A 21,328-nucleotide genomic window follows, 5' to 3' on the forward strand; every position below is an offset into this window, starting at 1 on the left:
ATAAAAAAAAAATATATATTAATAAAAATCGTAATGAGAAAGCTCCAGGATACGACGGAATAAATATACAACGTATGGAGGGGAAGAAATTAAATTAATAACAAACACAGCTTATAAAATAATGTCAACATTAATACAAAAAAGACTAGCGAAAGCAACAAAACATATTCACGTCATACACACGGTAATGGAGATAATGAAAAAAGCTCACGAACGTAAAATGGAGATAGAAATACGCTTTATTGACTTTCAAACCCTAACTCATTCGTTATTCAACTGTAGGCCTAACACTTGAGTTCGAATCGGACCATGATTTTCTCAAAATACTAAATCCTATATAACTATCATTCACGATCCAAGGGATGTTCTACTCAAACAAAATGATCAACGTCTAAATTTAAAACAAATTGAGGATGTAGTGATTGCATAAGCAATTTGTAGTTGTATGGACTTTAACAGACCACAGATAACTTTATTTTAACTTATAGGGTTGATCATTAAAAAATAAAATTAAACCAATTTTTTATACCTAATTTAGATCGTTTCGACTGAAAGTCGGGTTGGCTGAGTGGACTAAAGCGCTGGATTTCGTTTTAGTTCGGAAATCGAGTGCAGCTTCGAATCCCGCACCTGACACTATAGTTGACTTTTTTCTTCAAAATGTCTATTGTAGCATCTAAAGCAAATTACCAATATACTAAATTCAAAATCCCCAAAGCGATATCCACCATCACATCCTAAAAATAGCTCCCTATAGCAGAGAAATAATAATAACAACATAATAATTATAACGAAGAATCCTAGAAATCGCATCGATTTAAAATTGCGAAAAACGCCGACCTTTTAGAAAACCCTATTTTTCCTCTTGTTTCTCCCATTTCCAATTTGCCGTAATAACCCAGGAAACTCATTTGCTCCGGCCATCAAAGACTAAATTAAAAATAAATTGCATCGCATGAGTACCTAGCTGCGCGCCGAAAACATTTTAAAAGCTCGACATGGCATTTTAAAACACGGAGATTTCCGTTAGGGCTGACATTCAGCGAAAATTTTAACAAAGTATTCGTGATAAACTTTAGAACGGCGCATTTAAAACGGAAACAGTCCGTGTAAAACGTAGCGGAACTGAGGATGAATTGCCTTTTTGTGGGACGTTGACTCCAAAGAGGACAAAAACTACTCAAAGTTGATAGATGAAGCATAATGCGATAGAGAAAGGCAGAATCCGGCCAGAGGGTGGGTCATCGAGTTCTCTAGCTCGAGTAAAATTTTAGACAGTTGTTAAAAAAATACTTTCACCGTATGCGAGCCGCATTCTCAGCCTCACCCGGATTTTTTTCTATTACGTGTACGCATTAATTTTTGACGACAATGTTATGATTACGTCGAGAGCAAAATCGAATAAAAATAACTGGGTCAGTTTTCCTTGTTCTTTTTGTGCTGCGGAAACGGATCTTGATTTGATAATGCCTAAATGATGGACTGAAAGCTCGAGTGGCTGTCACGAAACGTAGTTGGACCTCAGAAACTTATTAGAAACACACGAGCTTTACCCACATCAGGCTCGTAAACCCGGTGGACAGTTAGAACATTAGCGACGACGAGCTTTGCTGATGTTTTTCCGGAATTAGCGCCCTATCTGCATCATTATGTTAAACACATGGTGTATTTAGCGCGCGGGAGATAAAACCGTACGTGGACGAGGCGTGACCGAGACTTGAAAACATCCGAGGGAGAAAAATCTTCACTAAGTACACTCTTATAGCCCGTTTTATCGTTGCAAATAAAATCCACAGCAAGGATATAAAAGTATGAATCTTGCATGTCATTTACCCTCCCCTTACTCCAAGAACTCGGCGATAACTTCCACCGTAAATCAATTTTACGCCCTAAAATCATCTCTATGTCAAGAGGTAACCCGAGCGTTTTTATCATTAAAAATCATAAAACATCCTCACTCTGAACTTCCCGTCAATTATTCCCTTTCCCAGAGACGAAAAATTCCAAGTGACAATGCCAACAAAACCGGCGGAAATCGATACTAAAACCTCCGGCAAAACATTCAAGGGTCCTGAAGATGCCTCGTAACTAAGTCTATTCGAGTCCGGGGACGGGAGCTTAAAGCGCACATTAAAACCTGGCCTTGGATTTTTAATGATTTTTACTTCTCGAGAGATAATGACCGCTGGCTAATTTCCAAAAATTTCAACCACTAATTAAAATATATTTCTTCGCTCCTCCGGAGCGTCGATGACGTCGTCCCAAAAATTTATCCCCCAAACTTAAAATACTGATAGCGTTCCATCCAATAACTTTACAGCAAGAACTGTTTGGTCGTTTTAACGCGGAGAGTGGAAGCGAAGCGTTGAGCTTCTCCTGAAATTTCGTCCTGTTTCAGCTGAAACGGACGCATTGCAGTGCTCCGAATCCGACCAGATTTGTAATCTTCGACGCATAATTAGGATAGGGGGAGCTACCGTACAAAGGAAAGTTCATTAATTTTTTCCGCCAAGCAGTGGCTGAACACGAGATTGAAATCTCTATTGGAAATGTGGACGTAGATGTCAGAACGAAGATGAGAAAAATTCTTTAATTTTCTATATTTGGGGGAAAACGGTGGAAGCCAGGGTCGGATTAACAAATTAGTAGGACGGTTAGTGATACACTGGACGGAATTAAGCGGAAATGGAAAAATATGGAGATGGGACAGAAAAATAATGAACTGCAAACATTGCTAGTACAAACGTATATCTTTTTTTTACTACTTGTTTCTGTGTGTTTTTAACGTTCGGTAAAACCAGAGGAAACTCCAAAACCCTTGAAACACGTACAACATTTCCATAAAAGCAAATAATCCCCTGGGCCGAATTTTAAACAACGATTTCAGAATGATTTGGTTAGTTACGATTTGATGAATGCTATTTGTTCGAACCGAAAAAAAAATTTATATTGGATCATTATAGCTTCGCCTGTTGATATCTTCGTGACTAGGAAACATCTAAAATTCGAACAACTTCCTTGCGTTGATACGAATTGTGAATATTAGATGAAAGCAATGGAAATAAAAAACTTTGTCTACTTTTGTAGAAATATTGTTAAAAGGTTAAAACATTATTGTAGGACGTAGCAAGAATAAAAATAAACGATACCCGAGGAGAGTGAAGTAATAAAGATCATGTCGGGTTGAATAAATAAAAAGAACCTGGAGCTTTCCTTTAATTAAGGCGAGAGCCTAGCGGCTTCCTGAGACGTTAGGATTTTACGTCAACGACGTCATCAAATTTCTGGAAAGATGAAAGTTTAGACTTTCTTTGAAATTATTTTTTTAGGCACCTCTAAAAACTAAACACATTTCTAAAGTGCGTTATATATTTATTTGATAATTTTTTGACATGACGTCACACTTGTTTGGCAGGGATGAATAAATAAATTTACTTTTCAAAGTTAGCAAAACGGACAGTGAAAACAGAAGGTGTATAAAATCCAATATTCAGTTTTTGAAACACAGGTGTTACATATTGTTTTAACAACCGGGATAAAAGCCGTTTTGTGGTGACTTCAATATAAGCTTGTACTTCTTAAGTGTGCCATTAAACTTAGTTTTTATGAGTTATTGATATTCCAAGCCGTGAGCAAGAGAAATTATTGCAAAAATAATGAGGGTTAGCGACAAAACGATAATGAAAAAAAAAATTACGTCACAGAATATATAAAAAAAAATTGTTACGAATAACGAGACAAAAATGATATAATTTTAAACTAATCGGAGAAAAAAGAAACATGTTATACCCCAGATGGTATCTAATCCCTAATAAAAGTGCTACGATTGTTTCGGGATTATCAGTGTTCGATGTTCGCTTGTAATCTTGATCCAGGTCATCAATACGCTGTTTTTCATTTCACGAAATTTTCTACCTTCTTTCGGTCACCTTCGAAAATTACCTGAAGAGATTTTTTGCAGATTTTGACCACCGGAAAGTATTTTTCTTCTTTTATTTTCGAAAATTCCTAAGTTCTCGAATATTGTGAAAATCACTATCCAGGATCATCAGCAGGTCTGTGTTTTTAGTTTCAGCTCGTCGACACGTACCTACATCCGGATTTGATCAGTGGAATTTTGGGCAAGTTTTTTTCCAAAAAGCTCAATTTTTCAATCCTTACCTTTACTTCTGAAAATTATGTGGACGGATTTTTGTAGATGTTGATCTCCACAAGATATTTTTGTCTTGCTTTCTTCGAAAGTTCCCAAATTTCCAAAAGGATTTTAAGAAAGTTTTATTTTCGAAGTGAATTTTTTCGAAAATTGTGCTCCAGGCTATGTTTTTAGATGTCTCAAAATGTTTCGTGTTTAACGAAATTTTCGACCTGATTTTTTGTAGATTTTGACCCTCAAAAGTGATTTTCGGCTTCATTTCTTCGAAAATTACGATTATTTTTCCAAAATCGGCAATATGAAAAATGTCTTTCATAGCACCTTAGAAAATTACCAATTTTGTAGATTTTAACCTCTAAGTAGAAATTTTTTTAAGCTTTATTTCTTCGACAAATGCCTACCAGTTTTCCAAAATCGCCAATTTTTTAAACCGATTGCAGTCAGCACATTGAGCTCTGTCTCCCAAAATTTGTTATAGACTCTTTGGCAATTTTTCCGAAAGTTCAATTTTCAGTCCCTTCCGAAATTTTCGATCTTTTTTCGATCATCTTCGAGAATTTCCTAGAGATTTGTCTTTAGATTTTGACCTCCAGAAGTTATTTTCCAGTTAATTTCTTCGAAAATTCCGACCATTTTTCCAGAGTCGTCAATATTAAATATGGCAATTTTTGGGATTAAAAAAATGACTCATACGAAATATTTTGAAGATCGTGGTCTGAGACCATCAACAGAGGCTATTTTTAGATTTAGCCCGTTGTGGTCCATCTCCCAAAATTTGTTTAACTTTTAGGCAAATTTTCCGAAGGCTCAATGTTTCAATCTTTCGCGAAATTTTCGACTTTTCTTCGAGCACTTTCGAAAATTATCTAAAGAGAGTTTTTGCAGATTTAGGGCTCCAGAAGTTATTTCCGGCTTCATTTTTTCAAAAATTTTTATCGTTTTTCCAAAATCGCCATTGTGAAATTTGGCTTTTTTAGATCTTAAAAAAATATTTTCAAACCGAATATTTCAAAAATCGTGTACAGGACCATCAGGGGGCTATTTTTTTAGATTTAGTGCGTTGAAATCTGTCTGCCAAATTTTGTATAGATTTTTAGACAACTTTTTCGAAAGTGCAATTTTTCAATCCCTTCGAAATTTTCAACTTTTTCTTGAGCACTTTCGAAAATTGCCGAAAGGGATTTTATGGAGATTTCCACCTCCGAAAGTTATTTTCGGTTCATTTCTTCAATAATTCTCAAAATCGCCGTTGCAAAATGTCCCAAAACTTTTTGATTTTTCCTCAAGTTTTCCGAAATTCATTTTTCAATCCTTTACAAAAATTTCGACTTTTTCCGACCACCTTCGAAAATCACCAGAAGATTTCTTTTGTGGATTTTGACCTACAGAAGTTAATTTAGGCCCGATTTCTTCCGAAATTCCGACCATTTTTCCAAAATTATAAATATGAAATACCTATAGCAATTTTTAAGAAGAAAAAAAAGAATTCCAAACTGCATATTTCGAAAATCGTGACAGGGGACCATAAATAGACTATATTTTTGGATTCATTGTGTCGAGATCTATCTCCCAAATTTTTTTGTGGATTTTAGGCATTTTTACCGAAAGCTCAGTTTTGTCCTTTTTTCGAGCACTTTCGAAAAATACTAAAAGAGATTTGAAATCATTTTGGGTGTCATTTCTTCAATAATTCCAAGCATTTTCCCAAAATGGCCAGTGGAAATGTGGCATTCTTTAGAAATTTAAGAAAATTTAATTTTCTGTTTCCAGGACCATCAGCATATGTTTTGGATTTTCCAAAATTGCTGAGATTTGTTGGTAGATTTAGATTTCCAGAAGTTATTTTCGTTTTCATTCCTTTGTAAATTCTAACCATTTTGCCAGAGTTAACATGAAATATGATAATTTTTAGAATTTTTGAAAAATGAGTTTCAAAGCGAAAATTTTGAAAATCGTGATCAGCGCATTGGAATCTATCTCCCAAAGTTTTTTATAAATTTTTAAACAAATTTTCTGAAAGCTCAATTTTTCGATATCTTACCAAATTTTCAACTTTTGTCCGGGGACTTTCGAAAATTTCCAAGACATTTTTTGTACATTTCGATCTTCAGAAGTCATTTTTGGTTTCGTTTCTTCAAAAATTCCAATCGTTTTTCCATAATGGCCAATGGAAATATGGCATTCTTAAGGATTTTAGGAAAATTTCATTTTCAAACCTCATGTTTATCGTAGTCCAGGCTATGTTTTTGGATTTCCCAAAATTGCTGAGATTAGATTTGTTGGTAGATTTTGACCTCCAGAAATTATTTTCATTTTCATTCTTTCGAAAATTCTAACCATTTTACCAGAATCGCCAATATGAAATATGACAATTTTTAGAATTTTTAAAAAATGACTTTCAATCCGAAAATTTTGAAAATTGTAGTCTGGGACCACCAATAATAGTACATTATGGAACTAGTGGATGAAGTTGAATTTCAACGGCGAGAGTGATTTTTTCACACGAGCGAGTGCAACGAGCGAGTGCGAAAAAGAAACTCGAGCCGTTGAAATTTCTTCATCCGCGAGTTGCATATACTATTTTTTCTAAGAAATTAGGAAATAAATGTTTGTTTATGGTAGGTATTTTATTTTTTAAATACATTAACTGTAATAGAACAATTTGTGCAATTATCACCAATAATATTTACACTTTTATCGTAACGGCATTGTTTTCTCTCTTTCCACTTCATAAATTTTCGGTATGTTAGCTCATAAAACTTTTTAGACTTTTCGGGTATCAGATTCGAAAATGCCGCATTGGCAGCATTCAAAATTTCTTCAGAAACTTCGTCAGTCTCACTCATGTTCATTGTTTTCACTTGTGTAAACTAGCAGTATTAAACGTCAAACCACGGTGGTAGAAGTAAGGTGTGGAAACCTCATTCATAACTTTCCTCAAAATCATTGGTAGAAAACACAAATCGCGTGGTTTGGATTATATGTCATTCGCTGTCCACACCGCAGCGACGTCTAGAGAGATCAGTTGAAATTAAGTAATAGAAAACTGCATTAAATCTTTTACATTTATGCCAATGTCATTTATTACCCAATCACAAATGTCGAATCATCCACCAATCACACGATTCACACCAAGGACCAACCACAAACCGTTGTGCTGTGATTTATTTTCCCTCCAACGAATCTGTCACTTAATTCATTCATAAATACACTGACAAGTTGAAATGTTAATACATAGATGGACATACTGTGCTGCATACTATTTCGTAGTAAATAAGCCTACTGGGATGCGTGTTTTATTCAACAAATTGGAGCGGCTTGTTTCCACACCTTACTTCTACCACCGTGCGTCAAACACTAACGGGTCGTCCAGCCTAGGCGTCATGATTTTCGAAGCGCGCGAAGCGGACGGTGCGGTCGGTGCAGGCGATACGCGACACGTTTCGCTAGCTGCGAAACGCTCAGGCTGGACGACCCGTTAAAATCGTAGACGGCCGAGTATTTTTCCACTAGAGGGTGAAATGAAATTTCATCCACTGCCAGCGATGGGAAAATGACAAACTTCAACCTTAATGAGTAGAAAAAGGCTATTTTTACATTCAGCGCATTGGGATCTATCTACTAAAATTGTTTCTAGATTTTTAGGCAACTTTTCTGAAAGCTCAATTTTTTAATATCTTAGCAAATTTTCAACTTTTGTTGAGGTACTTTCTTTCTTTAGGATTTTAAGAAAATTTTATTTTCCAGCCTCATATTTCGAAAATCGTAGTCCAGGCTATGTTTTTGGATTTCCCAAAATTGTTGAGATTTGTTGGTAAATTTAGATTTCCAGAAGTTATTTTCGTTTTCATTCCTTTGTAAATTCTAACCATTTTGCCAGAGTTAACATGAAATATGACAATTTTTAGAATTTTTAAAAAATGACTTTCAAACCGAAAATTTTGAAAATTGTAGTCTGGGACCATCAATAATGGCTATTTTTACATTCAGCGCATTGGGATCTATCTCCTAAAATTATTTATAGATTTTTAGGCAACTTTTCTGAAAGCTCAATTTTTCAATATCTTATATTCCAACCTCATGTTTCGAAAATCGTATCCAAGCTATGTTTTTGGATTTCTCAAAATTGTTGAGATTTGTTGGTAGATTTATATTTCCAGAAGTTATTTTCGTTTTCATACCTTTGTAAATTCTAACCATTTTGCCAGAGTTAACATGAAATATGATAATTTTTAGAATTTTTGAAAAATGAGTTTCAAAGCGAAAATTTTGAAAATGGTGATCAGCGCGTTGAAGTCTATCTCCCAAAGTTTTTTATAAACTTTTAGGCAACTTTCTGAAAGCTCAATTTTTCGATATCTTACCAAATTTTCAAATTTGTCCGGGGACTTTCGAAAATTTCCAAGACATTTTTTGTAGATTTAGACCTTCAGAAGTTATTTTCAGTTTCATTTCTTCAAAAATTCCAATCGTTTTTCCAAAATCGCCAACGGAAATATGCCATTCTTTAGGATTTTAAGAAAATTTCATTTTCAAACCTCATGTTTATCGTAGTCCAGGCTATGTTTTTGGATTTCCCAAAATTGCTGACATTAGATTTGTTGGTAGATTTTGACCTCCAGAAGTTATTTTCGTTTTCATACATTCGAAAATTCTAACCATTTTACCAGAATTGCCAATATGAAATACGACAATTTTTAGAATTTTAAAAAAATGACTTTCAAACCGAAAATTTTGAAAACTGTAGTCTGGGACCATCAATAAAGGCTATTTTTACATTCAGCGCATTGGGATCTATCTCCTAAAATTGTTTATAGATTTTTAGGCAACTTTTCTGAAAGCTCAATTTTTCAATATCTTACTAAATTTTCAACTTTTGTTGAGGCACTTTCTTTCTTTAGGATTTTAAGAAAATTTTATTTTCCAACCTCATGTTTCGAAAATCGTAGTCCAGGCTATGTTTTTGGATTTCCCAAAATTGTTGAGATTTCTTGGTAGATTTAGATTTCCAGAAGTTATTTTCGTTTTCATTCCTTTGTACCTTCTAACCATTTTGCCAAAGTTAACATGAAATATGATAACTTTTAGAATTTTTGAAAAATGAGTATCAAAGCGAAAATTTTGAAAATCGTGATCAGCGCGTTGGAATCTATCTCCCAAAGTCTTTTATAAATTTTTAGACAACTTTTCTGAAAGCTCAATTTTTCAATATCTTACCAAATTTTCAACTTTTGTCCGGGGACTTTCGAAAATTTCCAAGACATTTTTTGTAGATTTAGACCTTCAGAAGTCATTTTTGGTTTCATTTCTTCAAAAATTCCAATCGTTTTTCCATAATCGCCAATGGAAATATGGCATTCTTAAGGATTTTAAGAAAATTTCATTTTCAAACCTCATGTTTATTGTAGTCCAGGCTATGTTTTTGGATTTCCCAAAATTGCTGAGATTAGATTTGTTGGTAGATTTTAACCTCCACAAGTTATTTTCGTTTTCATTCTTTCGAAAATTCTAACCATTTTACCAGAACCGTCAATATGAAATATGACAATTTTTAGAATTTTTAAAAAATGACTTTCAAACCGAAAATTTTGAAAATTGTAGTCTGGGACCATCAATAAAGGCTATTTTTACATTCAACGCATTGGGATCTATCTCCTAAAATTGTTTATAGATTTTTAGGCAACTTTTCTGAAAGCTCAATTTTTCAATATCTTACCAAATTTTCAACTTTTGTTGGGGCACTTTCTTTCTTTAGGATTTTAAGAAAATTTTATTTTCCAATCTCATGTTTCGAAAATCGTAGTCCAGGCTATGTTTTTGGATTTCCCAAAATTGTTGAGATTTGTTGGTAGATTTAGATTTCCAGAAGTTATTTTCGTTTCAATTCCTTTGTAAATTCTAACTATTTTGCCAGAGTTAACATGAAATATGATAATTTTTAGAATTTTTGAAAAATGAGTTTCAAAGCGAAAATTTTGAAAATCGTGATCAACGCGTTGGAATCTATCTCCCAAAGTTTTTTTATAAATTTTTAGACAACTTTTCTGAAAGCTCAATTTTTCGATATCTTACCAAATTTTCAACTTTTGTCCGGGGACTTTCGAAAATTTCCAGGACATTTTTTGTACATTTCGACCTTCAGAAGTCATTTTTGGTTTCATTTCTTCAAAAATTCCAATCGTTTTTCCATAATCGCCAATGGAAATATGGCATTCTTAAGGATTTTAAGAAAATTTCATTTTCAAACCTCATGTTTATCGTAGTCCAGGCTATGTTTTTGGATTTCCCAAAATTGCTGAGATTAGATTTGTTGGTAGATTTTGACCTCCAGAAGTTATTTTCGTTTTCATTCTTTCGAAAATTCCAACGATTTTACCAGAATCGCCAATATGAAATATGACAATTTTTAGAATTTTTAAAAAATGACTTTCAAGCCGAAAATTTTGAAAATTGTAGTCTTGGCTATTTTTTACATTCAGCGCATTGGGATCTATCTCCTAAAATTGTTTCTAGATTTTTAGGCAACTTTTCTGAAAGCTCAATTTTTCAATATCTTACCAAATTTTCAACTTTTGTTGGGGCACTTTCTTTCTTTAGTATTTTAAGAAAATTTTATTTTCCAACCTCATGTTTCGAAAATCGTAGCCTAGGCTATGTTTTTGGATTTTCCAAAATTGTTGAGATTTGTTGGTAGATTTTGAGCTCCACAAGTTATTTTCGTTTTCATTCTGTCGAAAATTCCAACGATTTTGCCAGAATCGCCAATATGAAATTTGGCGATTTTTACGATTTTTAAAAAATGACTTTCAAGCCGAAAATTTTGAAAATTATGGTCCGGGACCATCAATTAAGGCTGTTTTTACATTCAGCGCGTTGGGATCTATATCCCTAACTTTTTTGAGAGCACTTTCGAAAATTAGCTAAAGAGCGATGAGAGTGAAGCATCTGAAGTATTTTTAGAATTTTTGAAAAATTCAATAATTGAGAAATACGTCAAAACCAAGAGAGATTTTTATCTTATTTCCAGCATTTTTTTCAGAATTATTGCTCCCGAAATTTCCCATTCAGTCACGTGTAAAAAAAGTCTTTAAATTTTTTAGTACGAACTTATTAAGCAGAATTGTCTGATTGAGATTAACCCATCAAAGTTCGGACATTTTCTTAACGAGCTCTATAAAAAGTTACGATCAGAGCCAGAAGGCACTAATAAAACAGGCAATTTTATGATCGATAGCAGATTGATGGATATAATAGATTACTTTAACAATACAACGAAATAACAGTAAATCTATGTACATCTCGCACAAATACACAGTCATTTGATGAATGTAGAGAAAATAACCCCAATTATTTCGTTCGCAATCGTCTTCAATTAAAGCCAGTTTATTATGCATAATTTCTCTTGTTCGCCGATTTCATTAAATTTTTAACGCAGCAGATTTCGACTAACTTTCTCCCATTCAGCGCATCAAAATTCGCCTTTATTTACCGCACGCACGAGTTTAAAAAATGCATCCAAACATCATAAATAACCGCAAGCCGCTAACCGTATTTCACGCAAATGAACAACACGAATTTTTGCGCAGTCATGTCCAGCATTATGAATATTCATCCATAAATTTAATAATTTCGAGTTCATATTCATGAGTTTTGTCCATTCTTGTTCCCGTCAAGCCGAAAGTGACTCGATATTTTTATAATTGGGGTGATTTATGTAACTGCGCTATAGCGAGGGTCGCTCCAGAAACAAAACCACCTTAGACTTCACACTCTGTTGGTTTCATTCACTAAATGAAACTAATTTTGTCAACTGAATTCTATTCCAGAACTTCCACCATCATGACCACTGAGGATAATGGAAATGTGGGTTTACTGAAACCAACGTCTAGCAGTAATGAAGATCTGAGCGAGTACACTGACGCCGATGAGAGCATTTCAGCCCCCACCGAATTTCTAGCAGAGGTTAGTAGATGAGTGTGCGTGTTATCATCCCCGCAGCACCGAAAAGTGTACACTTTAGTCAATATGTTATGTTTACTTCATGTCGAATCTAGGGCAAGCCTTCACCTAATACACACGTCAAAGTCGACTGACTTCGCATAATCCTCTTTGGACTTGGCACTTTTCCAACCGCATCTATACAATTTTTTTTCTATTAGGGGCCGTCTGGATAATGCCTTCATTTCTGTTTTGACGCGGCGTAATTCTTTCACGCTTGCTAATGGCTTTTTTTGCACGAAAACGCCAAGCTGATTGCTTCGTTCCATAATTAATTTAGCCTTAATGAGGCGGCCTTTTGAAGTCGCACGTTAATTTTCCGGCGATAATTTTTTCGGGGCGTGGAGGGGAGGAAAACTGTCCAATTTCCCGTAGCGACTTTCCGCTTTGATTACTTCCGGACTTTAATCAGATCCATCTCGGCCGGCTACCTCGCAGGATAATTATATACAGAGTGATAAAGTGATAAAGATGCTAATGGCTGTGCTAACGGGTTTCCATTTAAAAACATTGCGTATCGCTGAAAATAACAAATTTATTATAACAAAGTTATTTGGACAGAGCTGCGTTCGCCCCTGAAGTAAAAACCAACAAATCCCGCTTCTTTGAAAAATTATAAAAATGTTTGCGATTTTCAGTTCTTCAATTTTGCATTTTCTTGTTTCTTCAGTTTTTCAGTTTTCAAACTTGTTGGGTTTTTCATTTTTTCAAATTTCCGTTTATTCTATTTTCGATTTGCAGTTTTTCGTTTCGATTTTTTATTTTCTTTATTTTTACAGTGTTCAGATTTTATGTTTATGTTTCGTTTCTTCAATTTTTCAAATTTTCGAATTTCCAACGTTTGGATATTTCAGTTATAATGTTGATTTGCAGTTTCACGAGTTTTCAATTTTCAATTTTTCTTTATTAAAGTTCTAATTTTGTCGTTATTTCTTTTTTTCAATGTGAAACTTTTCAGTTCTTTGAGTTTCAATCTTTCAGTGTTATAGTCAAAATTGAGTCCATAATTCCTCGATTTTACAATTTTTGGGTTTTCCAACTTTTACGTGTATATTCCATTCGTTAATTTTTTTCGATTTTTAAGTTTCTCGATGGAACCAAAAAATGAAAAAATTGCAAAACTATAAAATTGAAAAATTAAACATGAAAAAACGAAAAAGTGTAAAACTTTGAAAAATCTAAAAATTGGAAATCAGGCACTCGAAAAACTAAAGAAACAAATAATTGAAAAATAGGAAGATTCAAAATCAAGATCGAAAAAGTGCAAAATCAAAAAAACGAAATATTGTGAAAATGGAGATATTAAATATTAAAGAAATCGGAAAATCGGTGTGAAATTGAAACATTTTTAATATGAAAAATCGAGGAATTGAAAATTTGAAAAATTGAATAAACGAAAAATTCCAATATAAAATCGAGAAACTGAAAATCGAAAAATGAAAAATTGTATTTCGGAAAATTGCAGAATTGAACAATTGCAAAACGAAAAATTGAAAAAATTAAAGTTGACAGAACGAAAAATTATGAACCTGAAACATTGAAAAACGGAAAAAGTAAAAATTGGGAAACAAAAAAATCGAAAAACTGTAAAATCTAATAATATCCTAAAATTGAAATATTTAAAATTAAAGAAATCGGAAAATTGGATCATTGAGAAATCCAAAAATTGCAAAATTGAAAAATTTTTAATTTGGAAAACCGAGGAATTGAAAAATAACAGATAGAAAATTTCAAAAATTGAATAGAACCGAAAAATTACGATATAAAATCGAGAAAATGAAAATTAAAAAATCGGGAAGATAAAAAATAAAAGTCAAGAACTTGAAAAATTGAGAAAGTGAAAAAGTGAAAAACTGAAAAAATTAAAGTTGAAACAACGAAAAATTATGAAACCGAAACATTGAAAAATGGAAAAATTAAAAATTGGGAAACTAAAAATTCGAAAAAACGAAATAATAAAAATTAAAGCAATTGGAAAATCGGATCTTTGAGAAATCCAAAAATTGCAAATTTGAAAATTTTTTATTTGGAAAACCGAGGAATCAAAAAATGAAATATTGAAAATTTTGAAAATGAATAAACGAAAAATTACGATGTAAAATCAAGAAAATGAAAATAAAAAAATCGGAAAAGTAAAAAATACAACTCAAGAACTTGAAAAATTGAGGAAATGAAAAACTGAAAAATCAAACAACTAAAAATTGAGAAACCGAAAATCGAAAAATGAAAAATTGCAAAATTGAACAATTGTAAAGCGAAAAATTGGAAAAACGAAAAATCATGAAACCGAAACATTAAAAAATGGAAAAATTAAAAATTGGGAAACAAAAAAATCGAAAAACTGCAAAATCGAAAGAAAGAAATCTTCTAAAATTGAAATATTGAAAATTAAGGAAATCGGAAAATTGGATCATTGAGAAATCCAAAAATTGCAAAATTGAAAAATTTTTAATTTGGAAAACCGAGGAATTGGAAAATATAAGATTGAAGATTTTAAAAATTGAATAAAAACGAAAAATTACGATATAAAATCGAGAAAATGAAAATTAGAAACTCGGGAAAATTAGAAATAAAAGTCAAGGACCTGAGAAATTGAGGAAATAAAAAATTGAAAAATCAAAAAATTAAAAATTGTGAAACTGAAAATCCAAAAATGAAAAATTGTAATTTCGAAAAATGGCAGAATTGAACAACTGCAAAGTGAAAAATTAAAAAAATTAAAAATAGAAAAACTGAAAAAATTAAAGTTGAAAGAACGAAAAATTATTAAACCGAAACATTGATAAATGGAAAAATTAAAAATTGGGAAACTAAAAATTCGAAAAAACGAAATAATAAAAATTAAAACAATTGGAAAATCGGATCTTTGAGAAATCCAAAAATTGCAAATTTGAAAATTTTTTATTTGGAAAACCGAGGAATCAAAAAATCAAAGATTGAAAATTTTGGTAAAAATGAAAAAACGAAAAATTACGATGTAAAATCGAGAAAATGAAAATTAAAAAATCGGGAAAATAAAAAATACAACTCAAGAACTTGAAAAATTGAGGAAATGAAAAACTGAAAAATCAAAAAACTAAAAATTGACAAACCGAAAATAGAAAAATGAAAAATTGCAGAATTGAATAATTGTAAAGTGAAAAATTGAAAAAATTAAAATTGAGAAAACGAATTACATATTGTAAAATGGAAATATTGAAAATTAAAATAAAAATCGGAAAATCGGATCATTGAGAAATCCAAAAGTTGCAAAATTCAAAAATTTTTTTAATATGGAAAACCGAGGAATCAAAAAATCAAAGATTGAAAGTCTTGAAAATGAATAAATGAAAAATTACGACGTAAAATCGAGAAAATGAAAATTAAAAAATCGGGAAAAAAATACAACTCAAGAACTTGAAAAATTGAGGAAATGAAAAACTGAAATATCAAAAAACTAAAAATTAAGAAACCGAAAATCGAAAAATGGAAAATTGCAGAATGAACAATTGCAAAGCGAAAAATTGAAAAAACGAAAAATCATGAAACCGAAACATTAAAAAATGGAAAAATTAAACATTGGAAAACAAAAAATCGAAAAACTGTAAAATCGAAAAAACGAAATCTTTTAACATTGAAATATTGAAAATTAAAGAAATCGGAAAATCGAATCATTGAGAAATCCGAAAATTGCAAAATTGAAAAATTTTTCATTTGGAAAACCGAGGAATTGAAAAATATAAGATTGAAGATTTTACAAATTGAATTAAAACGAAAAATTACGATATAAAATCGAGAAAATGAAAATTAGAAACTCGGGAAAATTAAAAATAAAAGTCAAGGACCTGAGAAATTGAGGAAATGAAAAATTGAATAATCAAAAAATTAAAAATTGTGAAACTAAAAATCGAAAAATGAAAAATTGTATTTTCGAAAAATGACAATTGAACAACTGCAAAGTGAAAAATTAAAAAAATTAAAAATTGCAAAACTGAAAAAATTAAAGTTGAAGGAACGAAAAATTATGAAACCGAAACATTGAAAAATGGAAAAATTAAAAATTGGGAAACTAAAAAATCGAAAAAACGAAATATTAAAAATTAAAGCAATTGGAAAATCGGATCTTTCAGAAATCCGAAAATTGCAAATTTGAAAATTCTTTTATTTGGAAAATCGAGGAATCAAAAATCAAAGATTGAAAATTTTGAAAACGAATAAACGAAAAATTACGATGTAAAATCGAGAAAACGAAAATTAAAAAATCGGGAAAATAAAAAATATAAGTCAAGAACTTGAAAAATTGACGAAATAAAAAATTGAAAAATCAAAAAACTAAAAATTTAGAAACCGAAAATCGAAAAATGAAAAATTGCAGAATTGAACAAGTGCAAAGCGAAAAATTGGAAAAACGAAAAATCATGAAACCGAAACATTAAAAAATGGAAAAATTAAAAATTGGGATACTAAAAAATCGAAAAAGTGTAAAATCGAAGAAAGGAAATATTGTAAAATGGAAATATTGAAAATTAAAATAAAATCGGAAAATCGGATCATTGAGAAATCCAAAAGTTGCAAAATTAAAAAATTTTTAATTTGGAAAATCGAGGAATCAAAAAATCACAGATTGAAAATTTTGAAAAATAACTAAACGAAAAATTACGATATAAAATCGAGAAAATGAAAATTAAAAATCCGGAGAATGAAAAATTAAAATTGAGGAAATGAAAAAATTAAAAAATTGAAGAAACGAAAAATTGTGACATAAAAAAAGAAAATATGAAAAATGGTGATAGCAAAAAATTTGTGGAAGGTAAATAAATCCAGATTTTTAAAAAAATTATAAAATTTGATTTTGCAAATTTTAGATTTTATGAAATTTTGATGAACGATTTACTATAATGAAGTTAAGCTTAGAACGTTTGTAAGATTTCAGAGCATTCGGTTTTGCAGTTTTACAGTTAAAATGCAATTTTGATTTTGTTTCCAAAAACCTGGATGTCTAGAGTAAAACTGAACTGGATTCATAAACCACATGTGAAGAAGTATTTTCTTTTATAAAATTGAAATAATAAAAATTCAGACAGACGACAGACAGGCAAACAGACAGAAGGACGGAAACGGGAGTCCTATTTTTTCGCCCTCTAGAGGTCATGAAACGTCGGGAAAACAAAACCTAGCTCACGAAGTAAAATACCTTAAATAAACGTCAATATCTCGTGTCATTTTTCACGTACTTGCACCCAGCCCGCCAAAATGAAAAATATTAAAGCACACCCCACCCCTTCCACCGCACTATAAAAATCTATTGTTTCACGGCTCCCGTTTAAGATTAATGACCTGAAGTTGCGATAAATGAAACCTTTCAAAACATCCACCCATTTGATAAAACGCTTTCAAAACAGCCTCTGTGTTATTCGAAGTGATTTCGGCTCGACAGGGGTTTGAACTCGACTTTTGACGAACAAATCTCCCGTATAAATGTATTTTTAGCGGAATTCTCTAGAAAATGTCAGTTAAATATTGGCCGAACGGAATATTGGTCGCGAGATTTTTTAAATTAAATTCTGCTTTTTAATTAAATGAATCTGGTGATTTGTCGCGGTGTATTCCCATCTAACCCTCGAAATTTAATTAAAACAACAGTTATAGGGTAGGTTGGCCAATTTGCCTACCATTCAACGACTGAAATTGTTTCATTACATGTTTGAAGCCCTAATAATTGAAGGATAAGAAAATTATAGCGGGGCTGGAATTTTGGAAAATTGCCGTTGTTTTAATTTACTTAAGGGTAGTTGTTCAGTCTCGTTATTTTAAGGGATGTTTAATCGTTGTGGAACGATGCGTCCGCAGGGATGCCTTTTGGGGGTTGAACTTTGGTTAAAAATAAACAGGAATCGTGCTTGTATGTGGAGAGTGGCTTTATTTATTAAAGTTTGGTGAGCGCTTAATAATTTTTTAGTACGACGTCATCACTTTCCTGGAGGGGTAACTAAACCAATTTACTTATCAAATTTAATTTTAAGATAACATCGCATTCCATAATCTCATTCTTTATATTTATTCAATATTCTCGAGAAATTTTCATGGATCTGGAATATTTTAATAAGTATATAAAGGCGCATAATAACGTTTACAAAATCAATATAGGAGACAGCACAATTTCTCTAAAGCCCGAAGTTATAAAATCTTTACTAAATTACGATGAAATCGACTAGAACTAAAGTTATTTTCTTGTTTCAGTTCCTATCAGCTGTGATGCTGAAAGACTACGTAACTGCATTAAAGTACTGCAAACTGAGTAAGTATTTACCCCATTACGGGGATTTTCAACTTAAATGCAATTATAATTTAGAACTTCGCGGTAAAATTAATACGTAGCACAATTAATCACGATTTTAAACACGGGAAGCTGTTGCTTGTAGCTCCGATTTAGTTCCACGATTTTAATAAAACTATCGTCGTCCAGGGGCCAGTCCAGGTCCTGTTTCTTTCAGCGTTTTCATCAACGATTTTAAAATTACTTTGTGCGACACAAAACACGAACCCTTTCATAAAAAAGAATGACACTTCGTAATCATACTTTTGCCACGGGCTGTACACCCTACATAAATTCCGGCAAACATTAGCCCACTTTCTCCCTTATTTGATGATACAAACCCACGGAAGCATCGCCGACGTATCACAATCCCGGCCCCCTCGTTAAATTTTAAGCAACGACCGCCAACACACGCCTCCCCCGGGAGGCCGGAGCTGCCGCCGCCACTGCGGTGCGAGCACTAAGCGCCCGGTCCAATTTCGCCCGCTTTCGCTCTCATAATTTAATAAATGCTAAGCTCGTCGATCCCACTATCAATCGCTTTTTCGTCTTTTTTTCTTCGCAGTACTACAATACGAGCCCAACAATGCCACCGCCAAAGAGTTCTATCCGCTGATCCTCGAAAAGCTCAAGCAAAGTGAGTATTTGTGCGTTGAGGGGTAAATTTGCATAATAAAAGCGATTGTTGCACCTGTGAAGGCAACCTGGAGGATGGGAGTAGCAACGATAGCGAAGAGGAGGAGGAGGATAATAGCTCGTCCAGCAGCAGCTCGGACTCGGATAGCAGCAGCAGCTCGGAGGAGAGTAGCGAGGGACAGGAGGTGAGTCGGAGATAAAGCTCGATTATTATTCCATTGTTTCCACTTCGACTTGTGTGAATAGGGGATTAAAGTGGGAAAATTCCGGGCCGGCGGGAAATTTCGGACGATGGAGGCAGGGGCGGGCTGGCGCTTAATAACGGGAGGAGTTAAAAGGCGGTTATTGCTATTTTTTTGGGAAAATGTGTTGGCGGAGTCCCTTGACGACAGAATTCAAATAATAAAGTTTTTTTTCAACACGGATGAGAAAATTAAATAAAACTTATTAAGTTGCTGTATTGTATCCAGACAAATTTTATTGAGTTTTTGAAGTTCAGGGGCGGCTCCTGACGTAAAAATAAAAAAAAAATCGGGAAGAGTTAGAGGATTCATATCGCCGTGGTATTCGCCAACATAATTAAAAGTTTAATTGATTTTAATTGAGTACATGATGAGAGATTTTGAGAACTTTTCAAAACGCAGGATCGTCCTACTAAAGGAGTAAGTATCAGTTTATACATCGCCTCATAATCCTATTTGTCAAACCTAGGACGTCAAAAAATAAATAAAAAAATTGAAAGAAATTTCGTGGTTCTGAGTGTCTTTTTTTAGAACAGAGAAAAACTTGGAGGCTCCTGGTATTCCATTTTTTGAAAAAATTTGAAAAGATCTTGGGTTCCCGAGTGTTTTTTCTTAAGAATTTAAAAGAATCTTAGAGCACCTTGGTTTTTATTTTTTGCAAAAATTTGGAAGAATCTCGGGGTCTCGAGTATCTTTTTTATAGGAATAAAAATTACTTGGAGGTCCTGGCGTTTTGTTTTTTGAAATAATTTGTAAAAATCTCGGGTTCCCGAGTCTTAAAAAAAATGTTTGAATTTTGGAGCCCTTGGCCTTATTTTTTGAAAAATATTTCGAACATCTCGTCCGGAGTGCCCTTTTTCTCGCAGAATTTTAAGAATCTGAAAAATTTTTATTTATGATTTATTTATTTTTAATTATAAGAATCACGGTGCTCTGAGGATCCTTTTTTGACAGAATTTTAAAAAACCTCGGGGCTCCTAGTTTTGTTTTTTGAAAAAAAAATTGGAAAACTCTCGGATGGTTTAGAGTCTCTTAGTACTTCCTAAGATAAAACTGATATTGCCAAAATGGCATATCCTTGAAGAAAATAAAGGGTGGGTGGACGGGGCCAATACTTGCCAAGATAAGACTGATTTTGACAGACGATATACCCTCTACCCTTCATTTTTTTGGAGAGTCGGTAATTTGCCAATATCAGTCTTATCTTAGCAGGTACCCACCCACCCTCTCTATTTTTAGGGGTACCTCATTTGCCAATATCAGCCTTGTCTTAGCAGGTACTAGCCCCACCCACCCACCCTCCGATATTAAAAAGATTTTAACGATCGTAAAACTTGTAAAGATTCTAAAAATTCCAACGATTCTGAAGAGTCTGAAGATTCTGAACAGTTTTAAGACCGACAATCCCAAAAAATTTGAAAACTTTGAAGATTCCGTAGATTCTAAAGATCTTAAAAATTTCTAAGATTTAAGAGATTCCAAATATTCCGAAACTCTAGACATAGATTTTAAAGATTCTGAGGATTTTCAATACCCTGAATATTTCGAACACTGAAGATTGGAAGAAATCTGATGACTGAAAGAAAATTCCAAATGTTCTGAAGATAATAACGATTTCAAAGATTCTATAAATTCCAGAAATTTCAAAAAAATCGGATATCCCGAAACTATAGATTCCAGAGATTCTAAACATTCGAAAGATTTAGAGGTTCTGGATATTCTGAAAAATCTGAAGACTATAAAGATGTCAAAAGTTCCAATAAAGAGTAAAAATTCTGAAGATTCCAAAAAATTTGAAAACTTTAAAGATTCCGGAGATTCTAAAGATCATAAAGATTTCTAAGACTTGATTTTGATTTAATGATTCTAAAGATTTGAGGATTTTCAAGATCCTGAATATTTCGAAGAACGTAGATTCGAAGAAATCCAAAGACTGAAAGAAAATTTCAAAGATTATAGAAATACCAGAAATTCTAAAGATTTCGGATATTCCGGAATTAGAAA

At 32.6% G+C, this 21,328-nt stretch overlaps 1 protein-coding gene across 2 annotated transcripts in view; it reads left to right on the plus strand.

Moving 5' to 3' along the window:
* LOC135125460 (uncharacterized) overlaps positions 1-21,328 on the plus strand; it is a 59,854-nt gene that overhangs the window by 26,268 nt on the left and 12,258 nt on the right. Inside the window, exons 1-5 of one of the 2 annotated variants that reach the window (XM_064051107.1) lie at positions 11,827-11,926; positions 11,980-12,115; positions 18,371-18,428; positions 19,012-19,083; positions 19,146-19,267. In XM_064051107.1, the coding sequence (XP_063907177.1) occupies positions 11,993-12,115; positions 18,371-18,428; positions 19,012-19,083; positions 19,146-19,267 (375 nt within the window). In that variant the 5' untranslated portion in view covers positions 11,827-11,926; positions 11,980-11,992. Of the gene's footprint in view, positions 1-11,826; positions 11,927-11,979; positions 12,116-18,370; positions 18,429-19,011; positions 19,084-19,145; positions 19,268-21,328 lie in introns of those variants that run through there. The other variant, XM_064051106.1, reaches the window with a different exon arrangement.

Source organism: Zophobas morio, unplaced genomic scaffold (genome assembly GCF_036711695.1).
Source record: "Zophobas morio isolate AGI-343-1 ecotype UQ-CSIRO unplaced genomic scaffold, CSIRO_AGI_Zmor_V1 ptg000008l, whole genome shotgun sequence".
In the NCBI taxonomy this organism is placed as follows: Eukaryota; Metazoa; Arthropoda; class Insecta; order Coleoptera; family Tenebrionidae; genus Zophobas; species Zophobas morio.